Source organism: Melospiza melodia, chromosome 19 (assembly GCF_035770615.1).
Source record: "Melospiza melodia melodia isolate bMelMel2 chromosome 19, bMelMel2.pri, whole genome shotgun sequence".
Classification (NCBI taxonomy): Eukaryota; Metazoa; Chordata; class Aves; order Passeriformes; family Passerellidae; genus Melospiza; species Melospiza melodia.
Window position 1 is genome coordinate 4,450,250 of NC_086212.1, and position 27,494 is coordinate 4,477,743.

The 27,494-nt window shown below is 41.3% G+C and overlaps 1 protein-coding gene across 5 annotated transcripts in view; it reads left to right on the forward strand.

Annotated features, from left to right (window-relative positions):
* The window catches only part of PTPRT (protein tyrosine phosphatase receptor type T), a 493,222-nt gene that overhangs the window by 167,573 nt on the left and 298,155 nt on the right, over nucleotides 1-27,494 (forward strand). For all 5 annotated transcript variants that reach the window (XM_063172177.1, XM_063172179.1, XM_063172180.1 and 2 more), the window contains exons 3-4: nucleotides 21,917-22,188; nucleotides 26,847-26,928. In XM_063172177.1, the coding sequence (XP_063028247.1) occupies nucleotides 21,917-22,188; nucleotides 26,847-26,928 (354 nt within the window). The remainder of the gene's footprint in view (nucleotides 1-21,916; nucleotides 22,189-26,846; nucleotides 26,929-27,494) is intronic.

Below are 27,494 nucleotides of genomic sequence, written 5' to 3' on the forward strand. Positions count from 1 at the left end.
GACTGGGGAATAGGCTTGTAATTGGATTTTTAACAGATACGGGTGTGTTTTAAGCCCTCCTTGAACTCTGTGAGTAGAACTGATGGAATATGCCAGTAAATAGGGAAAAAGCAAGTAAACACAGGATTTGGAGCACAGTGATCACTCTGTATCCCTGAATTTCTGAAGGAATCTCTGGGATGCTCTTCCACCAAGTGCAAATAAAAAAGATCAAACAGCTGCTGTAAATAATACTGGTGGCCAGTTCAAATGAAGATTCAAGTGAGAGATAAAGTTATTCTGTTTATTTTCTTTCCTATTTCATTATTCAGCATAGAAAATCAATGTATGTATGTCTGCTGCATGCATTAACAAGGTGTTATTTGTGGCACCTGGATGCCTTGAGAGGAAAAAGCCCCAGAGAAAATAAAAAATAAAATTTATGAGTTAATATATTGAAATTAGACAACATCAGCCTTGAAAGGCCTTGTTATGAGTGGAGTAGGGCTTGGCAATTGTTATCCTAATGACTTATTCATTAAAGAGAAGAAAATCTATATGGAAAGAGCAAGAGAAATCCATGTTTCTTCACAAACATATGCATCAGCACAGACTCCACAAGTGCTGTAAGTGTGTACTCCTCCCTGTGCCCATCACAAGGGACTGAATTATGCTGCCACTCTCTGTGGTGAGGTATTAGATCTGAGCAGTGCTGACTTTAGAACACCAAGGACATGTGTTTCCATTAATTAGGGAGCACATTTTGTGTTTGCCTTTATCCAGGGAAGCTGTGCTGCTTGGACTCTTTGGGGGAGAAGGACAGATTCTTTCCCTTTCTCACTTTTTGTATCTGTGCTCAAATTTGAGACATTTTCAGGGCAGAAAAAGGCAACTCGCCAATGAAGCAGAGATATCAGGGCAATAAAACATCAGGAATGTGTCTATTGATTCAGGAAGGAAAGGCAGCTCTGAATTTTATGGTGTTGGAGATGCCCTTCAGATCCTTGGCTTATTTAAAATTTGTCTTAGCAACAAATTCTCTGGTAGCACATCTTTGAGCAGCAGCAGCAACTCTGCTGTGATTCTCAGTGGCTGAATAGAATTTCCTTTCCTTGTGATTTTCCCCTGTATAACAAACCTAAAACATCTTCACTGTAAAGGTTTCAAGGTTGCTCACTAATTACCCAGACTCAGAAGGCTTTCTCTGGAAAGTGTTGTACTGCAAATGCTCAGGATAAGATTTCTTGTACTATTTTCTTTGAAAGCATAGCTGAATCTAAAGAGAAAATACCAGACTAATTAGTTGCTTATCAAGTGGGATCTGTCAATTTTTATATTCTTTATCTGAAGTAAAACCCACAGTTTCATGCTGTTGAAATATAAAACAATTGGACTAATTTCAGGTTGACCTTAATGTTCACTCTGTCTTTGCTTTGAAGGAAGAACCGTTCTCCCAATATTTACATTTATTAGGAAAGTGTTGATTTTTAAAGGGTCTCTGGGAGATCTGCAGGAGGAGAAAGTGGCAGCAGAACTGATTTTATGGATTAAATCCTGTTTCAGCCATTGGAGCCACTCCTGGGTGTGCACTGAGAGGCTCGAGGCCAAAGCCAGGTTGTGGTTTATTCTGTGGCCCTCTTGGCTGTGTAAATGGCATTTCACACCTTCTGTCTGGCTGTGATAAATGTGATAAATGTGAGGAATGAGTGCTAAGAACCCTGCCCTGGCTCAGGGAGCCTTGGCTGAGGGAGCCTTGGCTCTGGTTTCACTGGGAGCTTTAGCAAGGGCATGGTCCAAGCTGGGACAGCTGAGAAGTTCAATGAAAAAGTGGAATAAAATTAATTTTTCTTGTCATTTGTCCCTGTATAGTAAACCTAAACCTTCTTCAGATGTGCTTTGTTGTCAGCTTTCAGTGCTGCCTCAGTGTTGGTCAGAATACTTGGAATTCCCTATGTGTGGTTTGAATGCTTGTGAAGGCTTTGGTTTTTTGGGAGGTGTTTGGCATGGGAAAGATGAGTGAGTAGGTGGTCTCCAACTGGCCAACAGCTCCCTGGAATTGGCTCTTGTCTTGGTTTGAACAGACAGGTTGTGTGCTGAGGAGGGCAGGAGCCTCCCTTGAAATGGAAAATGCAATCCTCCTCCCTCTGAGTTGTTATAATTTTGAAATTAATGGGCTCTCTGGCAAAGATATGGGAGTAGGAATAACAGTTCTTTACTAGGTAAATCAAAAATACAAATGCAATAGTACAAAAAAAAAAAAAAAAAAAGAAAAAAAACCATAGCACTGCCAGAGTGATCACAGGCCCTGTCCCCTGTGTGTCAGGGGGTGTCCCAGCCCCATCCCATGGGGGCTCAGCCCTCCTGCAGTGCCAGCTGTGGCTCTGCTGCAGCAGGGATCCTGCACAAGGGGGGAGTTTTCCTCTGCAGCTCCAGGGCTGCTGCAGATGGGCCTGGGCTCCCTCTGGCCATGCAGGGCAGCACAAAGCTGCTCCTCTGGCAGTGCAGGGGGCAAAGGCTGCTGTGCTGTGCCAGGCTCAGATTGGATCCAGGCAGGAATGCTTGGCTCCTCCCCTGGGCGGAGCATCTCCCCATGGGATGCTGGGATTGGATCAGCCCTGCAGGGACACTCAGTGGCCATGGGCAGCAGAGATCTCCTGCAGGGAGGGTTGGCTGTGGGAGAGAGAAAGAAAAAACTGCCCCAGGAACAGCAGAGAGCTGCCCCAGCTCTGACACATGGGGACAGAACACACAGCCCCAGGCACATCTGGCAGCCTAAGACAGCTGTGCAGCCCTGAGCACCCTTGTCGGGAAGTTCCCTGGCACATTGGTCGTGATGCATGGGAGCACCAGGCTGAGGAGGGAAACCCAGACTTTGTGGCTTGACTTACCTGTAGACCATCTTAGACGTAAAAGCTGTCTTGTAATAACATCTCTGAGAGCTTGATGAGTAATTAAACTAATTTCAAAGTTACAGGTATGCAGTGCTTCACATTATAACACATCCTGTAAGACTTTGGCTGTAAAATTGTGCGATTGAGTGCATGGAATTTTAAAATCATATAAAGGTTTGATTTGGAAGGGACCTTAAGGATCATCTAGTTCCAAAAAAAGCCCAAAACCCAACAAAATACTTCAGAATTTGTTGGTATGTGGTGTTTTAGATGCCTTTTGATGCTTGATTTCTGTGTATGAAACTACTTGTTCAGTAGTTTCCTAAATAACAAATGGTTAAACAATTTTTTACTCTGAAGTGTAAGAAAAATATGTCAGAGAAAAATAAGTATGTTAAAGAGCCAGAGAATTCCAGGGGGGTTAAGGATATACTCTTTAGAAATACAGCTCTAAACAAACTGATAGCGAAATGGTTGCATGCTGAGTCTGGCTGACTCTGGAAACAGGAAGAAATTACACTCCACTGTTCTTCCAAATTAGTCCCCTTGATAGAGGCTGCATGAGTACAAAATAGAAACTGAGCCAAATGGGGCAAATTATCTTAATTTTTGTTAATTCGTTTATGTGCTGTCACAATACACTGACTAAAAAAAATCTTGAACTGTTTAAAATGGTGCAATAATAGAGCCAATATTTTAAAAGAAAAGAAGGATAAGATTCCTAAAGATGATTTATTTTTTTGAGGAAGGGTTGCATTTAGCATGTGCTACCTACAGTGCTATGAAATCAAAATTTCATAAAGATATCTGTGTTTTAAAAGTAAATCTAGGGCATGTTACCAGTTTGTGGTGGAATATGCTGAGCCTTTGCCTTACAAGAGTGAAATGTATTTGTGTCTCAGGAAAGCTGCAAGTGGTACGTGTTCCAAATGGAAAGGTGTGTTTTAAATGGACTGCCTGGAGATTTGGAAATTGGATTCTTCCTTCTAACATAACCAGGCAAATCTGCAAAGCAATTGCCAGGTGGCAGGACTGCTCAATCTGGGTTCCTCTGGTGGCTCACATCATGGGGCTCTGTGCTAGAGAGCACTGAACAAATGGAAAGGAGCTTTGTTTTTCCACAGTTAGTTTCTACATTTGCATTCCATTCTGAAGTGTTTCATCTCAGGTACATTTCTTACTCAGCCACTGAAAATGGTGTGTGCAGAACTGCTTTGAGCAGAGCATTAAGAAGACTATCTTAAGATTTTTACTGGTTTTCTTATTTTCACAAAGTTTGTTTTAATGTTGCAGCTTCCTAGAGTTGGGAAGGGAACAGTTTTGTGTGTGGAGCAGCACTGAGTCCTTCATGTGTGGTTACAGCATCACCATCCTCTGAGTTATCACAGATCACTGACACAATTAAGATGCCAAACTTGAAGCATCAGTGCATCTCATTAATTTATCAAAAAACAAGAGGAGGCAGGCTAAATGCCCTTGCTTTTTTTGTTGAGAAATGTTGGTAGTTTGAGAACTACTCAAGTTGTCCAGGATCTGAAATCATTGCTCCTGACAAATCAATTATCCTGGCAATACAGTTGGCTATCTGTATATGCACTCCCATTTAAAGGGAAATATTCTAGAATTTCATGAGGTTACTCCTCACAGAGAATTTATGATGGCAGTGATCGCTGTGAATGGCAAAGTCATGAGCAACTTCTGCACTCTGATGGTGTTTCAGCAGAACCTCCAAGGCAAAAACTGCTGTTTCAAACCTGCCCTGCCCTGGCCAAGGAGGTTGGGATTAAATGATCCTTAATGTCCTGTCCAACCCTACCTGTTCTGTGATTCTGTGATAAACATGGAGATAATTTCAGCAGTTGTTTTTCAGGAGTATAAACTTCCCAATTTAGTCTATATTAGAGTTTAATCTGTGAGGGGAGTGTCATTCTAGCCCTGTGCATGGAGGATGTGTAACACCAGTAGCAGCCAGTCTGTGGAAGGGTCCTCTGGAATGGGAGCTGTAAAAGATCTCTCCCACGTTTCTGCTGTTAACACTGCTGCATTTTTAACTGCCTATTTTTTGGACTGTGTTGCAAGTTTAAGTAATGGTAATAAAGAAGATTTTGTAATGATCTGTTTTATGCTGAACTATTGGAGGAAGGAATCTTAATCATTTATGCATTTGAAGATGTTTTCTTATTTCTCCTGTGATTTTTTTCACCACATCTGTCTGGTTGAGTGCAATCTGAAAGACAACAGGGACACTCAGTTTTCTTTTGGAGTTGCCTTCTTAAGCCAAGATGGTTTATGTTGAAGTATCCTGCTGATTCTCGTGGTACCTGTGTTCTGCACAGATCAGAAAAGAGTTCTGAATACTTACTTGACAAATACTTTGAAGATTTGGGGATGTATCTGTAAAAGATAAAGTTACCAGGGTAGTTTTCTTGCATGAAGAGATCTGAGAGCTTTAATCTCTTCAGGGAAATATCAGCAACCTGTAACTGTGACATGCAGAGACACACATGTTTATCAAGAGATATTGCTGAATTTCCTTACAAGCCAGGCATCTCTTTAATGCTTGGTGTGGTATTGTCAAGGCAACCACAGGAATAAGTGACACCAGGTGGCATTTCTAGTGGCAGAAGCACAGTGAATATCTGTCACACTGTGTATGGTTTGGGTAAATCTAATGTACATCCCAAATTACACTGTTACTGTCAGTGGAATAAAAACTCTCATGTCCAGAGGCTGATAGGAATCTGGGGTGTGTGTTTGTGTATCTGGATGTGGAGGATGGCATCCAAATTCTGTTCCTTCAACTCAGTTGGAGTTTACAAGTGGAAAGCTGAATGAAAATCATCCTGTTTGCTACAACTGTTTAAACCACGTTCTAAAAATGAGCAGGATGTGGATGTTGGGAAAATCTCCATCCCCAAATCCATATCAGAAAAATGTAATGCTTGGAACTGTCTAGAACACAACTCTTCAGTAAGGGTGGAATTTGATATATTAAACTGGGAGGAGTAGGAATATGATCCTGGATTAGATTTGTGTAGCAGAGATTAATGAAAAAACTGCAAGCTTAACTGTGTCTGCATGCTCAGAAGGTCAGGCTGTGTGTAGGAATTTGTGAGCTAACTCAGTGTAAATCCTACATAAATGGCTTGTTTGTTTGCAAGGCTGTGAGGGGGTAATTATTTTTCAGGGATAGATAATCCTACTGAGAAAATGCTTGTTAATAATTTGGCACTGATGCTGATCATGCTGAGTTCAGGGGGAGGTTCATTTGTCTGGGTCATTTAGAGCAGGATCAGAATTAAAAGTGTGTTTTAATTTGAGTTCCTTCTACTCAAGGTGTTTACAACCTGTTTCAACTGCTAAGTGTTGGAATTGTAGGATAAGCCTTGCCTGTGGAAAAATCTCTGTTCCCTTTTGAAGTCCTGCCAGGACTGAAGCTGCATTCAGGTTCTAAAACATGACAGAAGTTTCTACTTTACCTCTTGGCCATCTGTAATTGCCTAGCATCCAATCAAACCACAGTGTTTTATATTGTTCCAAGATGTTTAATTTAGCATTTTAGTTTTTATTCCTATTTATGCCAGGAACATCTCTTGGTATTCTTTGTCTGTTAATGAGCAAAATGTGTAATCCCCCCAAATGTTTTACACCTGCTTAAATTACAGCAATTTTGATAAATAGAATTAGTGAATTGAAAGTGTGTCAGAGAGCTGCTTTTTTACTGAAGTGCATGCAGATCTTGTCATTGCTTCCAGTGGAAGAATTAAGATGAGCCTGTACACAGGAAGCTACTGCCAGCTGTAGTGTAGATCTGGATGTGTTTCAAACACAGAATCATGGTGCTTGGGTTGGAAGAGAACACAGAGATCTCATTCCACCCCTAACCATTGTCTTTATTTTTAAAAACAGCAATGAAAATTATTTATCTTTAGAATTAAAATATATATGTATAGGGTTTTGGGGTTTTCCCCTAAATCAATGTAATCCTTAAAAATCCTGAATGCAGTTTGGAAAAGCTCTCCTTGGTTCAAAACTGGAATTGTGATGCCAAGTGCTATCAAGCCATTAAGGAAGACACTCATATTATCAGCATATATTTATATATTTTCTAAGGCTTTTTCCAATTATACACCCTGTGACCTTGCTGTCTTTGCAGGTTCAGTGTTACCTATCTATTCCCACATGTTTTGAAGCAGCTCTGAGCAGTTTCCATGCATACACATCCCCCATGTAGGGATAAAGTCAATAGTTGGAGGTTCCTTGCACAGGAACCTTGCTACAACCAAAATATTGCTTAAGGGATCACACCTGGTGTCCATGAGGAACATCACCAGTAACAGACAGGTGAAGCTTTGTCATGTGAACACCTCAAGTGCCCTCCCAGTAATAACAAGTTTTTCTCCCAGCACTTCCCTGCAGAAGTGATGGTCCCAAATGTGCAGAGTTTTTCAGTTCTGCTCCTAATCCCAATGGAGCAGAGCAGACCTCGTGGATCCTGACATGCATGGAATGAGTGTTTAAGCTCCATGCCCTGAACTTGTCAGTTTAAGCTGAGTTTTCAGCTTAAATTCATCATTACAGGTTTCTCTTTGCTGAGTTTTCCCTCTTCCCGGGATCCAGGCACGGCCACGGCTTCTCTGGGTCTCTGGGCACCCTGTGCCAGGGCCTCTGCACCCTCACAGGGAGGAATTTCTCCTAAAATCCCATCTAGCCCTGCCCTCTGACAGTTAAAACTATTCCCCCTGTTCACAGGTTCCTTTCCAGCTCTCCTGGAGCCCCTTTAGGCTCTGGAAGGGGCTCTAACCTCTACCCAGGGCCTTCTCTTCTCCAGGCTGAGTAGGCCCAAATCTCTCAGCCTTTCAAATAAATGTGAAGTTTGAGGATAAAAATGGCATTCAGCTCTCCAAAATGAAAAGGAGTCTGCTAAGAATAATTCCAAACTGTAGTGTAGGGACTTGAAACTGGGGTGAAGAGAGAAGCTCAGAATAAGAATAGGAGATTCTAGGTTTATTTAAATCTCTTAGTTGCAGGAAATGGGAGCTGGTGAGTCAGTGAGAACAGCAGTAATTAGCTGCTTCACTTAGAGAAAAATGCACGCTTCAGAGGCTCCAAATGATTACTTTGCACTAGTGTTAATTCTAGAAATTACTGTGTCTTTTTATGGACCTTTCTGGTGGATGTCAGAGCGAGGAAGTGTTGGGCAAACGGCTGGTTATCATTTTGGTGAGGAACAACAAAGTCTTGGATCATCTGAGGGGATTTTGGAGTGAAGTGGCTGCTTTGCTGATGTATTTCTTTCATAGCTGTTTAATTGAGCAGTAAATAGAAAAGCAGTGGGAATTTTTTCTTTGAAGAAGAGAAAATGGGGATAATTTCAGGAAGCTTGGAGAGAACATAATCAAAACAATAATAAAAAGATGAATTCATTTAAGGTGGGTCCAGCACAGCAGACTCACCATCAGAACCTTTACAGAGGAAAACTCTGACTTTCTATTGTGCAGAAATTACTGTGCCAGTGTAATAATGGATTTAAACTGGATTTATTTCAGAGCTTTTGAAATACCTTTCAGAGTTTATTATCTAAAGTAATCCTCAGGGGGAAACAAAACTTCCTGTGGGTTTTGAAGGTGAGTGCAGACAGCAAATAGTCAAAAGTGTCAGAGGGTTCACAACAGATGTCCCAAATGTCCTTCCTAATAATGCATTAAATTCCATTCTGTGAGAAAATATGGACAATTGGATAACTAGAGTAGCACTGAGAGAAAAAGGTGTGGGGAGCTGTGAGGAAATCGAGATAAGCTAGCAGCTCATCAGATTTGGACAGGCTGGGGGCAGTTTCTCATAAAAAAACTTCTGATTTTTTTGTGAATACTATGAACTCTGCTTACTCTACAAACTCAGTGTATTCCTGACCATCTGAACCAATTATTTTGTTGTGGCAGGAACCACGGGAAAAAAGGTAGATTTAGATGGACCAAGGAACTCAGCAGTTACAGTATTTGAAGCTCCCATCCAAGCAGTGCTATCAAGTCCATCTGCCATGGCCTGCAGAGCTCAAAATGGCTCTGGTAGTATCCTGCCCTGTTGGTTTTCAGCAGGAAAATCAGGACCAGAAAATGTGATTCAGTAGATACCATTAATTTCTAATAAAAATTTAACAACATGCACATAACGCTGTTTATTTCTAAATGAACTGCAGTCCACAGGAAATAAATCTCTCTGTACTTTTGGGCAATTTAGTAAAAAATGTTTACACAGGCATCCAGCTCAGAAAGCACATGGGACTAACAGCCTTTGTAGATACTGGTAATCCTGTTTCTGCCTAATATCAAAAAGACCAAGAAGTGAAACATGATAAAATATTGCAAATTGTGTGTCCTTTAAGTGTTCTGAGGCTATTTGATTAAAACAGGGGCAAGTGTGCAGTGGCTCAAAGGCAGCATGTTTCAAGCTACTCAAAAAATGCTTTGTTACTCAACACAAGTGTCAAGATATTTGAGCAGAAATACTTGTCAAGTTTCAGTGCTATCAGATGTTTCCATAAATAATGATTGGACTTTGGTGTAATGATGGATATAGTTTAATAATCTTTAATTATAACTGTGTGTTTTCAGATTTCTTTAAGCACAAGTACTGTGTTGTGGTGTGAACCAGTCACCAAATTATTGATTTGATGCAGAAATCGCTGCTATTTGGATTAAATTTTTCTGTTAACACAGAGACTTAGGCACCTTCTGTGAACACCAGGACCAGCCACTGTGGGCACTGAGCTGCTTCAAGCTGGCATTTCCTTTTCTCTTTTATTTGGAAATATAACTCAGAACCATTCAGCCGGACATTGTCCCCCTGAATGCTACAATCCCCTGGAAAAGAGGGTACTGGTAGCAGCCCCCCTGTTTAGGTGCTGCAGTTCTAACAGGAGTTAAGATAGGCAAACAAACCGTGAATTTAGAAGAAAAATGTGGTGTAATTTGGTTCCCATGGGAATGAGCAAATGCGGGTGATCACAGCTGGGAAAGGCGTGGGCTGGCCGTGGCTCCTTCCCCCCGTGCCAGCACACCCCTCTGGGGCTGCACCAGCCTCTGCTCTGGCACTCTGGAGCTGCTCCTTTGCAGAAATTGTTGTGCTGTCATCCTCTGTGGTGGCTTGTGAGATGGCCTTAATTATTTTTGAGCCCACTCTGCCAAATTCCATCCTTGGCTGTGCTGCAGCGCTCCCAGAATAGCAGCAGTGACTTCAGCAGCACCCAGTGCTCAGAAACTGAGCTCATCAAAGTTGAAAATTTGGTGCAAAAAATAGCTCAGCCTTTGACCTTTAACATATTCTGAGTTTGGAGCTGTAGTGTTGATTTCTTAGATGTACACAGAAGTGACCATATGGTTAGAGCAGAGTTATGTAAAACTGAAGACACAATTCCTTTTCAGACATCATTTGCTCTGGTTGCCTTTTGGCATTACATTTAATATGTGCTTTCTGTCACAAATAGAAAAGGTAATAATCCCTCTGCAGTTTCCTAGAAAATGTTGCATATACAAAACATATGGAAATGTTAGCTGAGCTGCAGAGAACATAAATGTTGGCTGGCAATGGAGCTGCATGCCTGCTAATGAGACATTTAATTCTGGCTGACATGGAAACCGCTCCTAATACTCTAGAATTATGTAATAAAATATATTTAGCTATTTGTCTTTAATGATTAAGCAAACACTGAGCCCAATGTATTGAAAATAAATATGTGCCTGAGCTGTGGAGCTCAGTGCTGCCCAGGAAAGTGATGTTTGCACCAAAATACTTCTGGCAGCTGCCTGGCTGATGCCAAAGGCAATTCAGGAGCGGTTTCCACAAAGCCCTTGTTGGTTCAACCTTTAGGGTCCAACTGGCCCAGCAATTTAGATTTGATGTCAGTTTTAATTAACCACAGCAGCACGAAGATAAGCACAGTTTATTAACTTGCCACGAGCAGGAGGCTCTGGGTAGAGCTGTCTCAGCTGATGGTCTTGTGAGGCTTTGGAGACACAGAGGCTTTTTTTAGACACAGCAGACTGAGAACCTTGAACAACACCAGGGTAACCACCTGAGAGCATCCAACCTCAGCGGCTCCGGAGTAGCCAAATTAAATAAATTCAATTATGAATTATTGTTATAATTGTAATTCCTTGTTGTGAACCTGGAAACATTCATCCATGCACCTCTCACACATGAGGCTGCAGCCAACAGCTGCTGCATCTTTGGGAAGGGAGAAGGGGGCAGAATGGAGTTTGTACAGTCTGTCCTTTATCTTTTAAAGTGTTGTTAGGGGAGAGGATTAGGCAAAAATAAAAGTATGTTTTCAGAGAAAAAACTAAGTTGGAAAATAAGATGAACACAAAATAAAAGTCGAGAACAAAGGCTGCCCTGGCAAAGGACTCTTGTTAAATTTGTAATGGCTTAATTGATCAGCCACTGGATCTGGGTGATGCAGAGCAGTCTGTGAGGATAATCATGTGCTATTAGAAGTTCTTTTCTGTGTCTTTTCACCATTACATAAGTCAGATCTTCATGGGATAGAGAGCACTGGAAACATGACTTTTTAATCCAAATTTTGTGCATGTCATGTACATTTAAGCATATCAGATCTATGTACATTTAAGCATATCAGATCCTCTTCCTGGAGAGAGGTTTTACACTGGGAAACAACAGACTTTTTTGGCTTGCTGCCCCCTCCAAGGAGAGTTGATGTTGCAGTGGCTGTGATGCAGTGATTTAATTATTCAGTTGCTTGTAGTCACCAACCTAAAACATGTGTTCTTTGCATCTATATCCACCTGGTTGGAGAGATTTTTATTTTTAACCATAGGGTTTTGACAGGATACAGAATTTAATTTTTCAAATAAGCACCGTGTTTGAATACAAAGCTGAGGCACACAAAATAAGCAGCAATTACTTGCTCAAAAAGCACTGACCATTTCCTCTGAACTCCTCTCCTGTTAGTATTGAGAGAGAGAGGTGCATTTGGCAGCAGGTTATGCCCCAGGTTAAATCAGAGGAGGAAGGGATGGTGAATTCTGCTGAATCCTGAGCCTTCTTGAGCAACATCTGTGGGAGAGCCTTCGAGCAGAGGCTGGGACTCCTGTCCCCACAATGTCTCTGGGACTTCTTTCAAGGTTCAGCTGCAATAAAGCTCTTGGGTGTTAAGAACAGGAATTTTGATGTCATTAAATGAAGATATTATACTGGATAATGGCTATTACCCCTATTTTTACTTGCCCATTTAATTACATAAACATTATTAGCTGTTTAAATAAACTGCCTATATTTTACCAGAGTGGTAAGATAGTGATTGGTAGGATAAGTAGTTGTCAGGCTACTGGAAATGAAAAGCAAATAAACCTCTTCAGTTTGCAAGGTTTAGTGTACATTTTCATCAGTTTTGAAAGATAATCACATTACAAAATTAAATTTGCAGAGAATTCCTGACTATTGTTTACAGCAAATTGTATGGGTTTTTATTACAAATGCCATTACCTGATAGACTGGTGTAACTCCACTGTTAATGGACTCTTTTTTAAAATATCCCTGCCAAACAATTTATACCATGCTTGTAAATAATAGAATAAGGACACTGTTGAAGGAAACTACTGCAGTGACCTTAGCAATAGTGAATGCTGGCAATGAGTCTATTAAAAAGGTTTTTCACTGCTGAGATTTATAGAATTGTTTCTGATTCTACAGCACACATAAGTTTTTGCTTCTCAGTGAACCCAGGCTCTCAGCTGTGACAATTGGGCTTTTATTAAAGAAAAGTTTACAGAATATGGGAGGAAAATTCTAGAAATAGTAGTGGACTCTAGAGAGAAGCATGAGATATGTTGTGCATGTGGACACCCCATCCCTGGAAGTGTCCAAGGCCAGGTTGGACAGGGCTTGGAGCAACCTGGGACAGTGGAATGGGTCCCTTCCCTTGGAAAGAATGTGGAATTAAATGTTTTTTAACATTCCTTCCAACCCAAATCATTCTGGGATTCTCTGATACACAGAAGAGCTGCCACAGGCTGTAGCTATAGAGCAAAGGTGTTCTCCTGAATCCTCATGGACAATGATTTATGTTGTAAATAAAAATGTTTCTTGGTGGAGAGAAAAATGTGATTGGAGTTCTGATGCTATTCCAGCTGGTGATTTTTAAGGAGGAAAGGACTGTGCTCCAGAGATGCAGGTGGAAAGCCATGCTGGATCACCTTGCACCACTGAAGTGAGAAATGTTGCCGTGAATCTTTGTGATAAACTGTGCAGTGCTTGTTATAGACAGGAAATGTTTGATGTCAATGCCTTCAGGAGCTCACTGACTCAACAAATGTCTTAGAACAAATGGCTGGAGGTGCAGTGAGGTATCATTGCTGTGCTTGTGTCCACAACAATGAGAATTCATTTTTTTGAGCTGATTTTCCACACTGGATCCAACAGGTTTCTATACTGAGTACAGACTACTGGAGACCACTCTGGCCTGTAGCTGAGGCCAGAAACAGGCAATAGAGCTATTATTTCTTTTTTCTGCCTTGTCACTTCTGAGGTGTTACAGTCGGTTTTCTTGCACTTCAAGATCATGCCTTGGTGAAAAACTGAGGCAATAAGTCCCTCCTGTGCTTAAAAATGTCCTCTTGTCTCTTCTGTGTTGGACACTCTCACTCTCCCAAGTGCTGCTTTTCATTGCTATTCTTAGGAGTCCTGTCTTCATGTTTCAGTTGAATTTTCTTCTGGACAATAAAGAATAAAAACCTGTGTCACTGAGGAAATGATGAAGTCAGAACCTGAGTCCTGAACTTTATATTTCTATTGCAAATCTCTCAGTCTGTGTCATTGGCTGTCCTTGTCAAGGCCAGCCTTTTGTGACCAAAAGTTGCACAAAACTGCTGGAAGAATGCTTTTAACAACAGAAGCAGCTATTTTTATTATTGATTTAAATAATCTTGCAAGGTTAAAAGAGCATCCCATTAACAAATGCAGTCCTTCCCAAGTCCCTGCTTCACAGCCTCTTGCAGGAATCCCATTATCCCCCTTAAAGCCCTCTGCTAATTAGGCATTTGTTGGCTTTTTTGTCACTTGACCACCTCCCATATGGATTTTGTAGTTGAAGAGGGTTTGGTGACTCTGAATCACAGAAAGTCATTAAAATGTGTTTTATTTTTTTTTTTTTTTAATCCATTATGTAGTTTTGCCTTGCTCCTTCTGTCAGGGGTAGTTTAGTCTTCGCCATCCAGGTTGGTGAAGCCTCTGCAGTAAATGTTGTAAATGTTCCTTTCTTCAGCATTAATTTGAGGAGGGGATAAAGGGAAGCTGCCACTTGGCTGGAGACAATTCTGATGCCTCAGGTTTTAGCTATTGTATTTTTCAGTTTCTGTATTGCTTTAGTGTGTAATTCTGAGCTTCACATGAGGGGATGGTGAGCTCTGTGCACAGAGCAGGGACACAAAACATTTCCTGCTCCAGCTGGGCACCAAGGACAAACGACCCAAATCTCAGCCCAAGAGCACAAACACCGTGGGCTGGAGAGAGAAAAACAAGCAGGGTGGGACTGCCTGGGCTAAAGCTGGGATGGGACAATGAACTGCAAGGTGCAAATGGAGCAGAACTGATCACAGTGACAGACCCCGTGCCCGGCCGTGCATTTTGGGACCATTTTGGTTCATCTTGGGTGCAGCCTTCATAAGACATCAATTCTGGGTTGTGAACATCTTTCAGTGCCTGTGGGTCACCGTGATTCAGGCTTTGGGCAGCATTTGTAAGAGGAGTGGAGCTTGATAACAAAGCACTGGTGTTTTATGGGTAGCAGGATCTGGGCGCACACTGAAATGCAGCAGTCCTGCATGGCTCAGTCATTCCATGGCTCAGGCCATGCAATCAGTGGAAGAGTCTGCAGCTGGCAATTATGGACCTGTGGGAAACCTGCTTTTGTAATTCCGAGCACAGGCCCAGAATTATTTGGTTTTATATATAAAGCAAAGGCGTTGCAAGCTTCTCCCCTCCCCAGGCCTTTTGGAAATGGGCAAAGCAGACCCACTTTTGCACACACTTCATTTCTCGGGGAGGACTGGAAAAGTGTTTATGTGACACTCTTTACTTTAAATATCTACAGCAAATATTTGAGGTAATATGAGGTCAGTCTCATTCTGAGAAGATTTTTCTTACAAAAATCCCCCCAAATCATAATACTTTTAATAACATTCATTTTCAGAAGAAAAGCTTTTTACAAGCAGCAGGCTGTCTCTTTAAAAAATTCTTCCCTATTATCCAACTATTTCCCAAGTGAATGAATTGTCCTCATGAATGATACTGAGCTCATTGCCATTTATATTCATATTTATCAGCGAATCAAACAATTTCACAGCTAAATTAATTCAGTATGACTCACATTTAAGAATTAAACCCCATGGGTTTGATTTTGCCCTAATACAGGGAAAAGGGATATGCTTATGAGATTTAGAATTCCTGGGTTTGTACAAACGCTGCTGTCTGTAGTACATCAGTGAGGGGAAGACATTTCTGAGCCTTTTCTCAGTGTTATACAGAAAACTGGATGTAAAAATGTGGGAAGTGTGCAGCAGGTAGGTAATCATAAATTTTGTAAAATAGCTACAAATTAAGTTACAGAACCTTAAAGTGCTTGGAAATATTCATTTATTTTCCCCAGCACAATGTATAATCAAACTCCAGAGCTCATTGACAGAGTCTTATTCCTGACTCAACAAAAATGATGAGAGAAAGATCATTCTGTGGCTAATTAATAAATGGGGTTAATGCAGCTCTTGACTTCAAAAAAATCTTTATATTACTGATTTTCAGAAGATTGGAATGGTAAATTCTGCTTCACAGCACCCTGTGAAGAATTCTTATATTCTGCTTAAAGTGGCTGCTTTGCCACTGCTGGAAACCTACTGTGGAGGTAGATGGAATTTTGTTGTGCTGACCACAAACATATTTTGTCATACTTAACATATGGAATGTTCAGTGTCTGTTCTGTGACCTTCAGAGTGACTTGAAGGTAGTTCAGAGAGACTTCTTGTTCTGATCTGAGCTTCTGCACATGCCTGTGAAAAAGAGGTGGATGAAGGGAAAGGCTCAGTGTATGAGGTAGGGAAGTGACCCCAGTCCTGTTCCCTGGGAATGGGATACTGGGAAAGGGTCAGAGCACTCCTGCAAAGCAAAGCCTCGCCTCACAAATCCTTTCCTACCAGGAGGAGATCAGGAGCACTGAGTTAGTTTGTACCACAGCAGGTGCCTGGAGGATGAGAGACAGAGGATCTAACTGGAAATGAGAGGTTTTGGGTTGAATAAAAGGGAGAAAAATAAGAGGGTAGTGAAGCAGTGGAGGAGGCTGGGGATGGGCAATGCTCTGGGGAGGTGTGGAAGGCTCAGTGGTAAGCTCAGGGCTGATCCTGCTTTGAGCAGGGCCTTGGCCTGAGGCCCCTTCAGCCCAGATTATCCCACGTTGCTTTGTTCTGCCTTAACAAGGACAGGTGTCAGACTCACTTTCTGGGAGATAGAGTTGTTCTCTGGCAATAAACACAACTGTGTCTCAAAACAGGCTGGTGCACCTGCTGCAAACCTGCATCTTCATGTCAGGAAGAGTCTGCTCTTTAGAACAACACCGTACACCTGGGTTTGGCGCTCGGGCTTTTAGAAGCCTCATTTTGCAGCGGAGCATTTTGACAGCTTCTTTTTCAAGTCTTTCCTGGTTGCTGTAATTTGACTTTTGAAGCAAGCCCAGCTCTTCAAAGCCAGCAGTGAGACAGCACCAGCCAAGGTCTGCCGGGCGCTGCCGGCGGCTCCGCGTTCCTTCAGCTGCCATTTGTCAGAGCACACTCGTGTAAACTTAATGAACAATGTGCAAAGCCATTAAAAACTCAATTACAGCCTTCTCTTTACTGCAGACGTGAGAGAAGGCAAACATAAAGTGCTGATGTGTAAACACAATAGCCACCATCTGCTGCAGAGCGGCGTTTCGGCTCCGCAAACGGGAGCTGGGCTGCAGATGCATCAATAATAGGACGCTTATCAAGGCATCATTATCCACCAAGCAGGGGAAAAATTGAAATTTATGGCCAGCTAGAGAGCACTTCATGGTTTAATTCCCCAATTTTCAGTGGTATGTTTAATAACTAGGAGAGAGTGGCGTTTTATGTTGCTGCCGTTGGAAAGGATTTTTGAAAATGAATTTATTTACAGTCTCCCTGTCCTTCTTGCTTCTGACTGATGTGAGCATAAAGCATTCATTTTTACATAGTCAGGATAAAACCAGCAAGATATTAATTAATTTAACCTGTTGATCCAAGAACACCATGTTTAATTGACCTTATGCTCAATTTGCTTGAATGAGCTTATACTTTTCTGTCAAATGAACATAAAAAAGAACTTTTATCCAGCATAGATAATTTTTCCTCCAAATTTCATTTTTTTTCAGTTTAGTGTAGTATTGGAAACTTGAACTTTGTAAGGAAGTAAACAAAACAATGAAACTCAATAATATTATAGTTTCTTTTTTCCCCCATTTGGATATGCAACAGTCTAAACAAGAGTTTCTCCAAGATACCTTTTGTTTTATTCATACTCTTGCCTGGAGACATTCAGGAGGCTTTCAGTCATCTATTAGTCAATAATTTCCATTTGTGACATGTTAACTCATTCCTTAGTCCTTTGTATGAGTGGAAACTGTGACAAGTGATTTGTTGGTGCCAGAGCAGATGGTATCTCTTTTATTTGCACACATAGGCCTATAATTTGAGAATAAGTCCCATCAGCTTCAGCTCTGTGCTCAGCCTAAAGAAGGCTGTCAGACCCTAAATCACAATATGTCAATTTTCATTAAGGATAATGAGGAAAACCACATTTGTCTTTAAAAGGCTGGCTTGTCTTTTATTTATTTTCTCCTGGTGGGAGCTGTTTTCATGATCTCTCACCTGCTCCTAAGTGATGGATCTTCCCCACACAAGTTCCATAGACAAATTTGGAAATTTGTAAATAGGAGAGTGGATCTCATCTGTTGATGTTGGAGCATGAAGAGCAACTTTGTGAAAAAGTCCTGGAGGACAGGATACGTGTTCAAATTCACACTATAAAAAGAAAAAGGAAAAAAAAAAGGAAAAAAAGTCTATTTGGAGTCAATTTATAGGATATTGGGTATAATTTATTCACAGTTGACTTTTATATTAAATATTATATTTATAGATTTATAATATATAAATTATATATATGTATATTTATAGATATAAATATAATTTTTATATATTTTTATATATATAAAATATATATGTATATTTTTATATATACATATATATATTTATATATATATATATAAACATAGATATAATTTTTTGTAATATTCATATATTATTTATGTCAGTGATTACCCTGACAGAATCACAAGTTTTCAGCCCCTAGGATGGCCAGGCTTGAGGTTTTTCTCTGGATCCTGTGGGGTGAGCTGTGCCTGGGGTATCCCAGGGAAGGGTTTGTGGGGAAGCTGCCACTCCAAGCTCTGCAGAAAGAAAGGAACTGTGGTAGAGTTCCTAGGGAACAAATCCCAAATCCCTTTAAACAAGGTGTGAGTTATTTTCTCTGGCAGAGATGGCTCTGTAAGTGGATATTTTTCATCTTTTCCATTGTCATAAAATAATACCTCTTATCAGGACTTGATAAAGTTGTGTTTCTTATAGGATTTCCTCCTGTATCTCTACACATATTGTATTAAACAAAATCAAATGTTATAAATAGGAAGCTGGGAATAATTTATCCATGACAATTGTTTGCAAGATTTTTTTTTGGTAATTAAGACGAATTATTTTGATACGTGTTTTTAGGTGGATAGGTATTTTTCTTGTTGGTGTTGTCAGTTGCTGGATTCAGGTTCCCCACTCTCCCCAGAACTGTCAGCACTTGCACAAAAGGCCATGAATAGCTTGTGATTCATTATTTTGTGGGTGGCAAAAAATAAAATTGTAATTATTGCATGGAACTTTTTTATAAAAAAGCTGATGTTTTTTCTCCCAGAGGAAAGCTCGTTATTTTTATATACGGATCTGTAAAAGTGAAATACTCCCTAACTTTTGCTGTCATTGAAGCACTTCCCTCCCCCAGTGCAGTTCAGGGCTGCATTGTGTTAGACACAGCACAGATGAGAGCAGTTCTTTAGGGCAGGATAATCTACATACTATCCAAATTAAAAAGAGAAAAGTTGAGAGGCATGGCCAGAAGTGGAATGCTGTGCAATCAATTACTGTGTAAAAATCCCTTTTCCTGGGTGTCTCCCCAGTGTGGGGGCACTTGGTCAAACCGTTGTGAATGTTCAGGGGCTCTGCTGTCCTTGGAGTGATTCTGGGCTGCACCTGCCTCCCCCGGGGTGGGATCTGGCACATGGAGAACTTGTCTGCACTGTACTTCAGTGAAAAGCCTCAGGCAGAGCCTTTCACAGCAGCTGTTGGACTCCTGCAGACCTTGCCACCCTTACTCTGTGGTTTTCCATGGTCTTCCCTCCCAAATTCTCTGCAGAAGAGCAGTTCTTGCAACTCTGTACTGGCAGAGATCCTGGAATCCCACAGTGGGTTGGGAGGGACCTTAAAGCCAATTCAGTCCCTGGGGCACCTTCCACTGTCCCAGGCTGCTCCAAGCCCTGTCCAGCCTGGCCTTGGGCACTGCCAGGGATCCAGGGGCAGCCACAGCTGCTCTGGGCACCCTGTGCCAGGGCCTCAGCTCCCTCACAGGGAACAATTCCTGCCCAATTTCCAATCTAAATCTCCCCTCCTTCACCTTAAAGCCATTCCCTCTTATCCTGTCCCTCCATCCCTTGTCCCCAGTCCCTCTCCAGCTCTCCTGGAGCCCCTTTAGGCACTGGACAGTGCTCTAAGGTCTCTGTGGAACCTTCTCTTCTCCAGGTGAACCCTCCAGCTCTGCCATCCTGGCTGCAGAGCAGAGGGAGGATCTGGGTGTCACAGCTCCAGCCCTGGTGGATCTGTGTGTCCCACTCAGCCTGCCCAAGCCTGGCTGGGTCAGGTTCCCAGGCTGCTCCCTCAGCTGACAGCCTGTGCTGCCTCTCCAGGCCTGCTGGCATCTCTGCTTGCTGATTATAAATGTTCTCAGCTCTTAGGAACTGAACCCAAGTGTCAAAAGTTTGTCCCTCAAAAGTTTATTTGAGTAGGTTTTTAAGAGTATTGTGTATACATTGCATGCTGAAGAAGAGTATTTTATGGTTGACTGGGGTCAGAGTTACATCAGCAATGGACATTTGTCAGGATCTTAATTTTTAGACCAAAACCAGAAAGTTTGGATTCAGCTCTAACATTTCTCCAAGTTCTTTCTGAGAATCTGGAATTTCTTGACTTGGGACCATTTTGTTTTTTGTTTTTCCTTCATTTCCACTGAAAGGCAGCATTGCCAGAGACCATCTTGCCTATAAATTTTGTTAGAGTCTCTTCCTCTTCCTCATCTGTGCTTGCATTGCACTGGAATTTTCCAAGGTCTTTACAGTGTGTGACTTTAATAATTTTTTTTTTTTTTAATTGACTTCCTCCTGTTGTTCCTTTACAAAATGAACATATATCATATAAACACAGGGGGAAAAATTTTCTAAGAGAAAGTTGCTTGTAGCTGTTACAAATTCATAATATATGACTGTTCACAGCACAGAATTGATCCAAATGTTTGCCTGGCTCTTCCGAGTCACGTGCTATGGTGAGGAAAAGGGAAAGTCAATAGGTCAGAAGTGAGGCAGGGCTTTTCAAACTCAATCTGAATCTGTGAACTGCAAGAGGCCAGCACACAAACACATCTGCAGTGTGGCTTGGCAGCAGCATCAGAGCCAGGAGTGTCAAGAGGGCTGTGTTTGATTAAAAATTATCATGCCTGGCTGCTGACACACAGATTCCCCCTTCCCCATCCCAGTGTTTTCTTTAGTTCTGAGTGTGAGTGTCTGCACCCACATAAAGGAGATCCTGTAACCAGAATTGAATCAAATAACTCTCATCATGTTCTCCCTTATTGCTGACATTTGTCACCTTGATGCATCTGTGAGGAGATGAGTGGAGACACAATGTGCTATAAAATAACTGCTTGATGAATCCAAATGTGAGTTCAACATTGAGTGCCACAGTTAATATGATGCTGACTTCAAGGTTAACAAACTCATAAATTGCCTCAATATACATTTCCCTCCCTAAATTCAGCCTACCCTTCCCTCCCACATGAATTATTGTCCTGTTGCATTATTACAAGTAAAGATGTTGATGTTCTGACGACATCCCTCACTTGGTTGGGCTCTGAAAATTGGGGTTTTCTTAACATGACCTTCAAATATTCAGGTGCCAGGGTTCACAAATATGGACTGGAATTAAGGGTATTGGTTGATGCAGGCAAATATCAGCTGAGAGCTTGCTCTGTTGTAGTTTTAGTGTTGAATCATAGACTTGTTAAGGTCAGAAATTACTTTTATAGATAATCAAATCAACCATCAACCAAACCACCATGCTCACCACTAAACCACATCCTCAAGCACCACATACACACATTTCTTGAAAACTTCCAGGGATGGTTGCTCCTCAGTCCATTCCAGTGCTTTCCAACACTTCCTATGAAGATTTTTCCCCTAATATCCAATCTAAACTTTCCCTGGTGCAACTTGAGGCTGTTTCCTCTCATCCTGTCACTTTTCACCTGTTATTGAATGTGCCTTTGGGGCACAGTGTGCAGCAGGAGAACCTGGCTGTTGCTTGAAGTGGGAACGTGCTTTTGTTTAGAGCGACTGTGTGATCACAAGGTGATAAAATAATACAAGCAAGCCAGCATTTCTATTTTGATTTGCAAGTTATTTAATTAAAGTGGTTCTAGCTAGCCCTGAATCTACTGGTCTATATACCCTGCAATTTTAATGTCCTTTCTCTCCCTAACAACTAGCTCCAAACAGCTGCTTCCTTCAGAGGAAGGTTTGTTTTGTGGGTGGTAAAAGGCTGAATTTTCAAACATAGCTGTTTACACCTAAAAATCCAACCAAACCCTCTCTGTTCTCTTTTTCCTTCGCTCTGCAGGCTCCTTCATGATGGTGAACAGCTCTGGGAGAGCATCAGGGCAGAAAGCTCACCTGCTGCTGCCCACTCTGAAGGAGAATGACACCCACTGCATTGATTTCCACTATTACCTGTCCAGCCGCGACCGCTCCAGCCCCGGCTCCCTCAACGTCTACGTCAAGGTCAACGGGGGCCCCCAGGGCAACCCCATCTGGAACGTGTCGGGAGTGGTGACTGAGGGCTGGGTGAAGGCTGAGCTGGCCATCAGCACCTTCTGGCCACATTTCTACCAGGTAGGGGTTTGTGATATTTTTCCCCTCTCTCTCCCCTTCGTTAGTTTTGAAAATCGACACCTCCCTCCATGAATTTTCCTCTCAGAATAAATTCACCTATAGTGGATATATAGGCAGCTTGACTATTTCTTTCCTCCTCACTTTTTTCTTTAGTTTTTGGCAGGCCACACTGATGGATGGGAGGCAATTATTGACAAGACCCACTTGTGGTGAAATTGCCACTTGTATTGGCACTTTCTGTGGCACCGTGTGACTGCAAACAAAACAGTTTCTAGATATATATCTATAGTTTGTATAAATCTCCCTGGATTAATTTTGGACCTTGGTTCCATAAGAAGGAACAATTTTGGACTTGACTTTGCATCTTGTGCCCATACAAGGGGTGTAAGGACATGAGGTACTAATAAATTCTTGTACCATATCATATGTAGATATTCTTCACTAGATCCTCAGCTCCTTCTCTTTCTAGCACATCTTTATTTATTCTGTCAGAAGATAACTTTTTTTTATACAACGACAAAGCCAAGGAATGTAATGGCTACACTATTTTTTAGTTATATTAGTTTTACACCAACTTATTAGTTGTCTGCTTCAAAATTCATGTGGCAACTTTGCAGCCATTGTTTTAATTTCAGTTAGATTGTTCACACATAATGGACTCACATACTGCTTTTTAGTGGTTGAAGGGGTACTTTTGTCTTGTTTTATATTCAAGACACACACCAAAAAAAAAAAAAAAAGCCTAGGAGGTAATTGCATCCTAAACCTTGCAGGAGATTTGATGTCCATGTGATACTAATAAAAGCCATGAGTGAAACAGGCACCGGGATAGAATGAACTATGAAAAGGCAGCAAATAGTCTGTGTATAAAAACCAGCAGGTAGAAAAGCCTCTCTTTTTCTTGCTTCTAATAACTGGGTAGGAGGTCTGTAAAATCTGAGCTGGAGGAAGATGCTTTAATGTTCTGCCTCTGAAAGAGTTGTGGATACCAGGAGAATCCACAGAGTGCACCAGGCGGGCGAGAGGGAAGGATAAAGAGATGCAAATGTGTGGAAAATGGTGTTTTAAGGGCAGTGCACAACTTGTGACTGCTCTGAAGGCACACTGGAGTGCTCCTACTCCATTCATATTAACATGATCCCGGGCATGAAGCAGAATTTGCTTCATCCTTGGTGCTCCACAGAGATAACAGAAATGATCTTTCACCCAGAAAATCGGTGCTTGAAAAACTTGCAAAAGGCAGTCTGATCTCACACTAAGAGGGATCCTGCTCTCAGATATATCAATAGGAGGCTTCCTGAGCCTCACTTAGGTCTTTTACAAGTACTTTGGCAGGTCAAGTTTGCTTTTCTTGAGCAAAAGAATCCTTTAAATCAAACAAGAATTTTCTACTGAAGCACAAAACTGAATGGATTGGAAGGCAGCAGTACCTGCCCAGGAGTAGTTCCTTCCTAGAAATGCAAGGGGATTCTTTTTAAATTTGTGATGAGTGAGAGTGATGTTTCCTTCTGGTCATCCTTGTATTTTTGTTTGTTAAGCATAGCTTTTAAAATTTGAGATGTTTCCTGGATATTATGGGGGTCTAGTAGACTGGTTTCAGCCTCTGGTTTTATGAATCCCTTTGTTGGTAGTCCAGTGAGTTTCTACAATTAAGCAAGGTTTAAGAAAAAGTAAAAAGAAAAAAAGAGAACTTGAAGCTTGAAAAATTGAAGAGGAAAATTATTGGTATTTGCCAGCCTAAAGTAACACTTCTGACTAAATAAGTCCAGAGGTGGGAGGATGACAAAACCTGGGTGTGTTGCTGCCTGAGAAGTGTCTTGTTTTTCACACTCATGATCTAGAATGTGTCATTGCAGTGTTATTTAATAAAATCCTGGCAGGGCTTGGGTTGGAAGGGACCCCAAAGATCATCACATTCCACCCCCTGTCATGGGCAGAGACTGCTTCCACTGTCCCAGGTGCTCCCAGCCCTGTCCAGCCTGGCCTTGGGCACTGCCAGGGATCCAGGGGCAGCCACAGCTGCTCTGGGCACCCTGTGCCAGGGCCTCAGCACCCTCACACTTGCTATTTCTTTGTCAGCTTTAAATCAAAGTTGCATTCTTGGAGACCTCTCTGCACACAAGAAGCCTGACAGCCTCTTCTGTATTTTGAGAAGACCATGCAAAACCAACATTTTCCCTAAATATTGAACTCTGCATCAGGCAAAATGTCAATTATCCTCCTAATGCACGGAAACCACACCATCCTGGACTGGGATGTGCACCAAAAATTCAGCCAGGCAGAACAACCTGAAGCTCTCTGCCCTGGTCTGAGGCTTTGTCAAGTACTTTGAACTTTGGAGATGTGGCTAGTGGAAAACTGGGATCCAAAGCAGCTGCCAGAGGTTGTGTTTGAGGTCTGTGCAAGGGTCATAGGAGTCATCTGGCTGCAGAAGCACTTAGCTGAGACAGAAAAACGTGGGGAGATTTATCATGTCTACCCTGGAGTTACTTGTACTTGGATTCTCAGCCTGCAAATGTTTTCCAGCGTAGCGAGAAAAAGCTCTAATGGTTCTTGGAGAAAGGTAATACGTGTAATCTTGAATTACTGCTTGCCATGAGGATGAACTCGGTCCCAGAATGCACCAAGGGCAGCACTAGAGCCTGCCAGGAAGGTGTTTTTGTGATGTATAGCAAGGAATGTTATTGATCCATGCCTGGAGAAAAGTGTTGTAGCACAACAGATGAGCTGGGCTAGGCTGCTAACACAGACATTGTTGGTAAATCACAGCTGCAACGGGGGCTTGTTCAGGGGGAGAGAAACATGAAATGACTTTGTGTTTGCAGACCTCAGGAGCATTTAAGAATGCTTTTTTGAAGAGTGATGCTTTGTATTGTCAGCTTTATTAATTTCTGTGGAATCCTTTAAATGCAAAACATTATTAATTGCAAAGCATTGCCTGTCTCAACCATCATGCTGCATTTCCAACTGAATTGAAAAGGACATGAGGGACCCTGAGCATGAGATTTGCAGAAATGGGCCCCATAAACATTTATTCCTGCCTTTCCCCATGCTGGGGCTCAATTCCCAGTTTTCAGGAAAGCCCAGGTGCTTCCATGCTTCTCACTTTGATAGAGATGAGATACTTCAAAATACACAAAAAGACAATAATGTGTAAGTTTGAACTGGGAAAGGACTGGGAATATCTGAATGTAAAGCAGAACAGAATAAAATAGTCAAACAATATTGCTTGAATTGAGAGGAGTGCTCTACTCAGTGGATTCTGCACCAGTGGACAGGGATTTTTTAGAGGCTGAGTTGGTTATTATTAAGTCAGACTGTGCTGTATTAGAGACCCTGCACATGTTGGTAATTAACCAAAGCCAATTCTCTATGTGTTGGTGCTTACTTTTGCCATCCACTTATACCTGATGCCAGTGCCTTGGAGAATTTATCAAGTTCTTGACTTGCAGATAATTGAGAATTAGTTTGTTGTGGCTTATGACTTTTCACAACTGTAAAACCAAAATAAGATTTTGTAGCTGAAATGTTGCACTTGAATTCAGGTCTGAAGGGAGTTGCAGTAGAGCCTTGCATGACCTTCCCAGTAAATGTAATTTTTATAATGAATGATATTTAATTGCTAAAGTAATTATAATGTCCATACTAAAGACTCCTATTTTATACTCTTATACTCTAAAAATTCTATCAAGGACCTTGATAACACAAAACACTTGCTAATGGTTTTTGGATTACTTTATCTTCCAGTGGCTTGCTTCTTCCTAGTATTTCCTGGGCAGCCTAATTGTTGTCCAGTCCCCTCTGGAGGAGAACTTTGGTTCTGCATATTATTAGCACCTGAGCTTTTCTTAACTTGTCTTTGCCTGTTTTTATGCCTTTTTTTCCTTATGGATGTATTTCAGGAGATCTCACATCTGACTGTGTTTTAAATTGGGGGAAGAGATCTTAGGAAGTCATGAAAACATAAGAAACCATGTTCTGGAAGCCCAAATGCAAAGCAAAATGAACATCAGCAATTCTGGTCACTTTTCATCCACGGCAATATTTGGACAGTTGAACCTTTTACTGTATTAAATCTTTTGATGAAGGAGATAAAGAAGAGGCTGAACAGTGACAGGCTGAGAATGCCAGCTCTTATTTAGAACAAAAAGAGCTGTTGAACACCAGTTTTAAACAGTTAACTCTGTTTAAGTATTCTTTACTCTGTTGAAGTGTTCTAGTAGTGAATTTTAGAAGTTACAAATGACTAGAATGCATTGACACTGATTCAGGAAGATAATTCTGACTCGTGTAGTGCTTTGTCCAATTTTCCAAGGCATACTGAATGCAAGATATCAATTTTTTTTTTCCACTTAACGTTCTTGGACTGGTTCTTAAGAGAATATAGGTGTGTGCATATACCCAGGACACTTATTGCTTTTCCAAATCAGAGATGCACAGAGCTGTCTTTAATCCTATTGAATGTTGCTCTAATCCTTTGTTTTGCTTCCCCAACAGATTTGGTGTTGCATTCACACACTGAATTGCCCTGGTATCCCTCCATTGTTAATAAAATGCCTTGAATGACTCAGACTTGGAATAACAGAAGAATGTGGTGACTGCTGAAATTACTGATGCAAATGTTCTTTCTCAGAATTTTCTTTTCTTTTGTATTTCAGGTGATATTTGAGTCTGTCTCTTTGAAAGGACACCCTGGGTACATAGCTGTGGATGAAGTCAGAGTCCTCGCCCATCCCTGCAGTGAGCACTCTTTATTTTTCTGACTGTACCAGCATGATGTAGGCCACAGTTTGTGTCTAAAGGAGAGATTTACCCAGTTGGATCACCACTAAAATGTCTTGTCTCCCTCCAAGACCCCTAAGGACAGTCAGCCTTGCTTAATTTTCTATTTTTGCAAATTGTACAAAAGGCAAAGCTGCTCTCAGTTTATGGCTAGTGGAATTCTCTCTTCTTTACTTGCTAATAAACTGATGGTTTTATTGTTTCTTAATCTTACTGCTGTAGAAAACAATCTAAAATGCTTCTCATAATACCTTTAGAAAAGAACAACCAAACAAATTGTTTCAGTGTTTCCTTGGTAAGAGGCCTGTCCCAAAGGTTGGTTGGTTTCAATGTATTAGATCTGCTCAGAAAGCTGTGCAGAGATTAAAAATTAATCTTATTCAGACACTGCATTTATACAGGAATAGAAACAAATTCAGGTTCATTACACTATTCAAAAATGTTAGTGCTGCATTTCTTCTTTTGCAGACACAACAATAAGCTGAGATTTATTTACTTTTTTATGTTTAAAAAACATTGTGCCT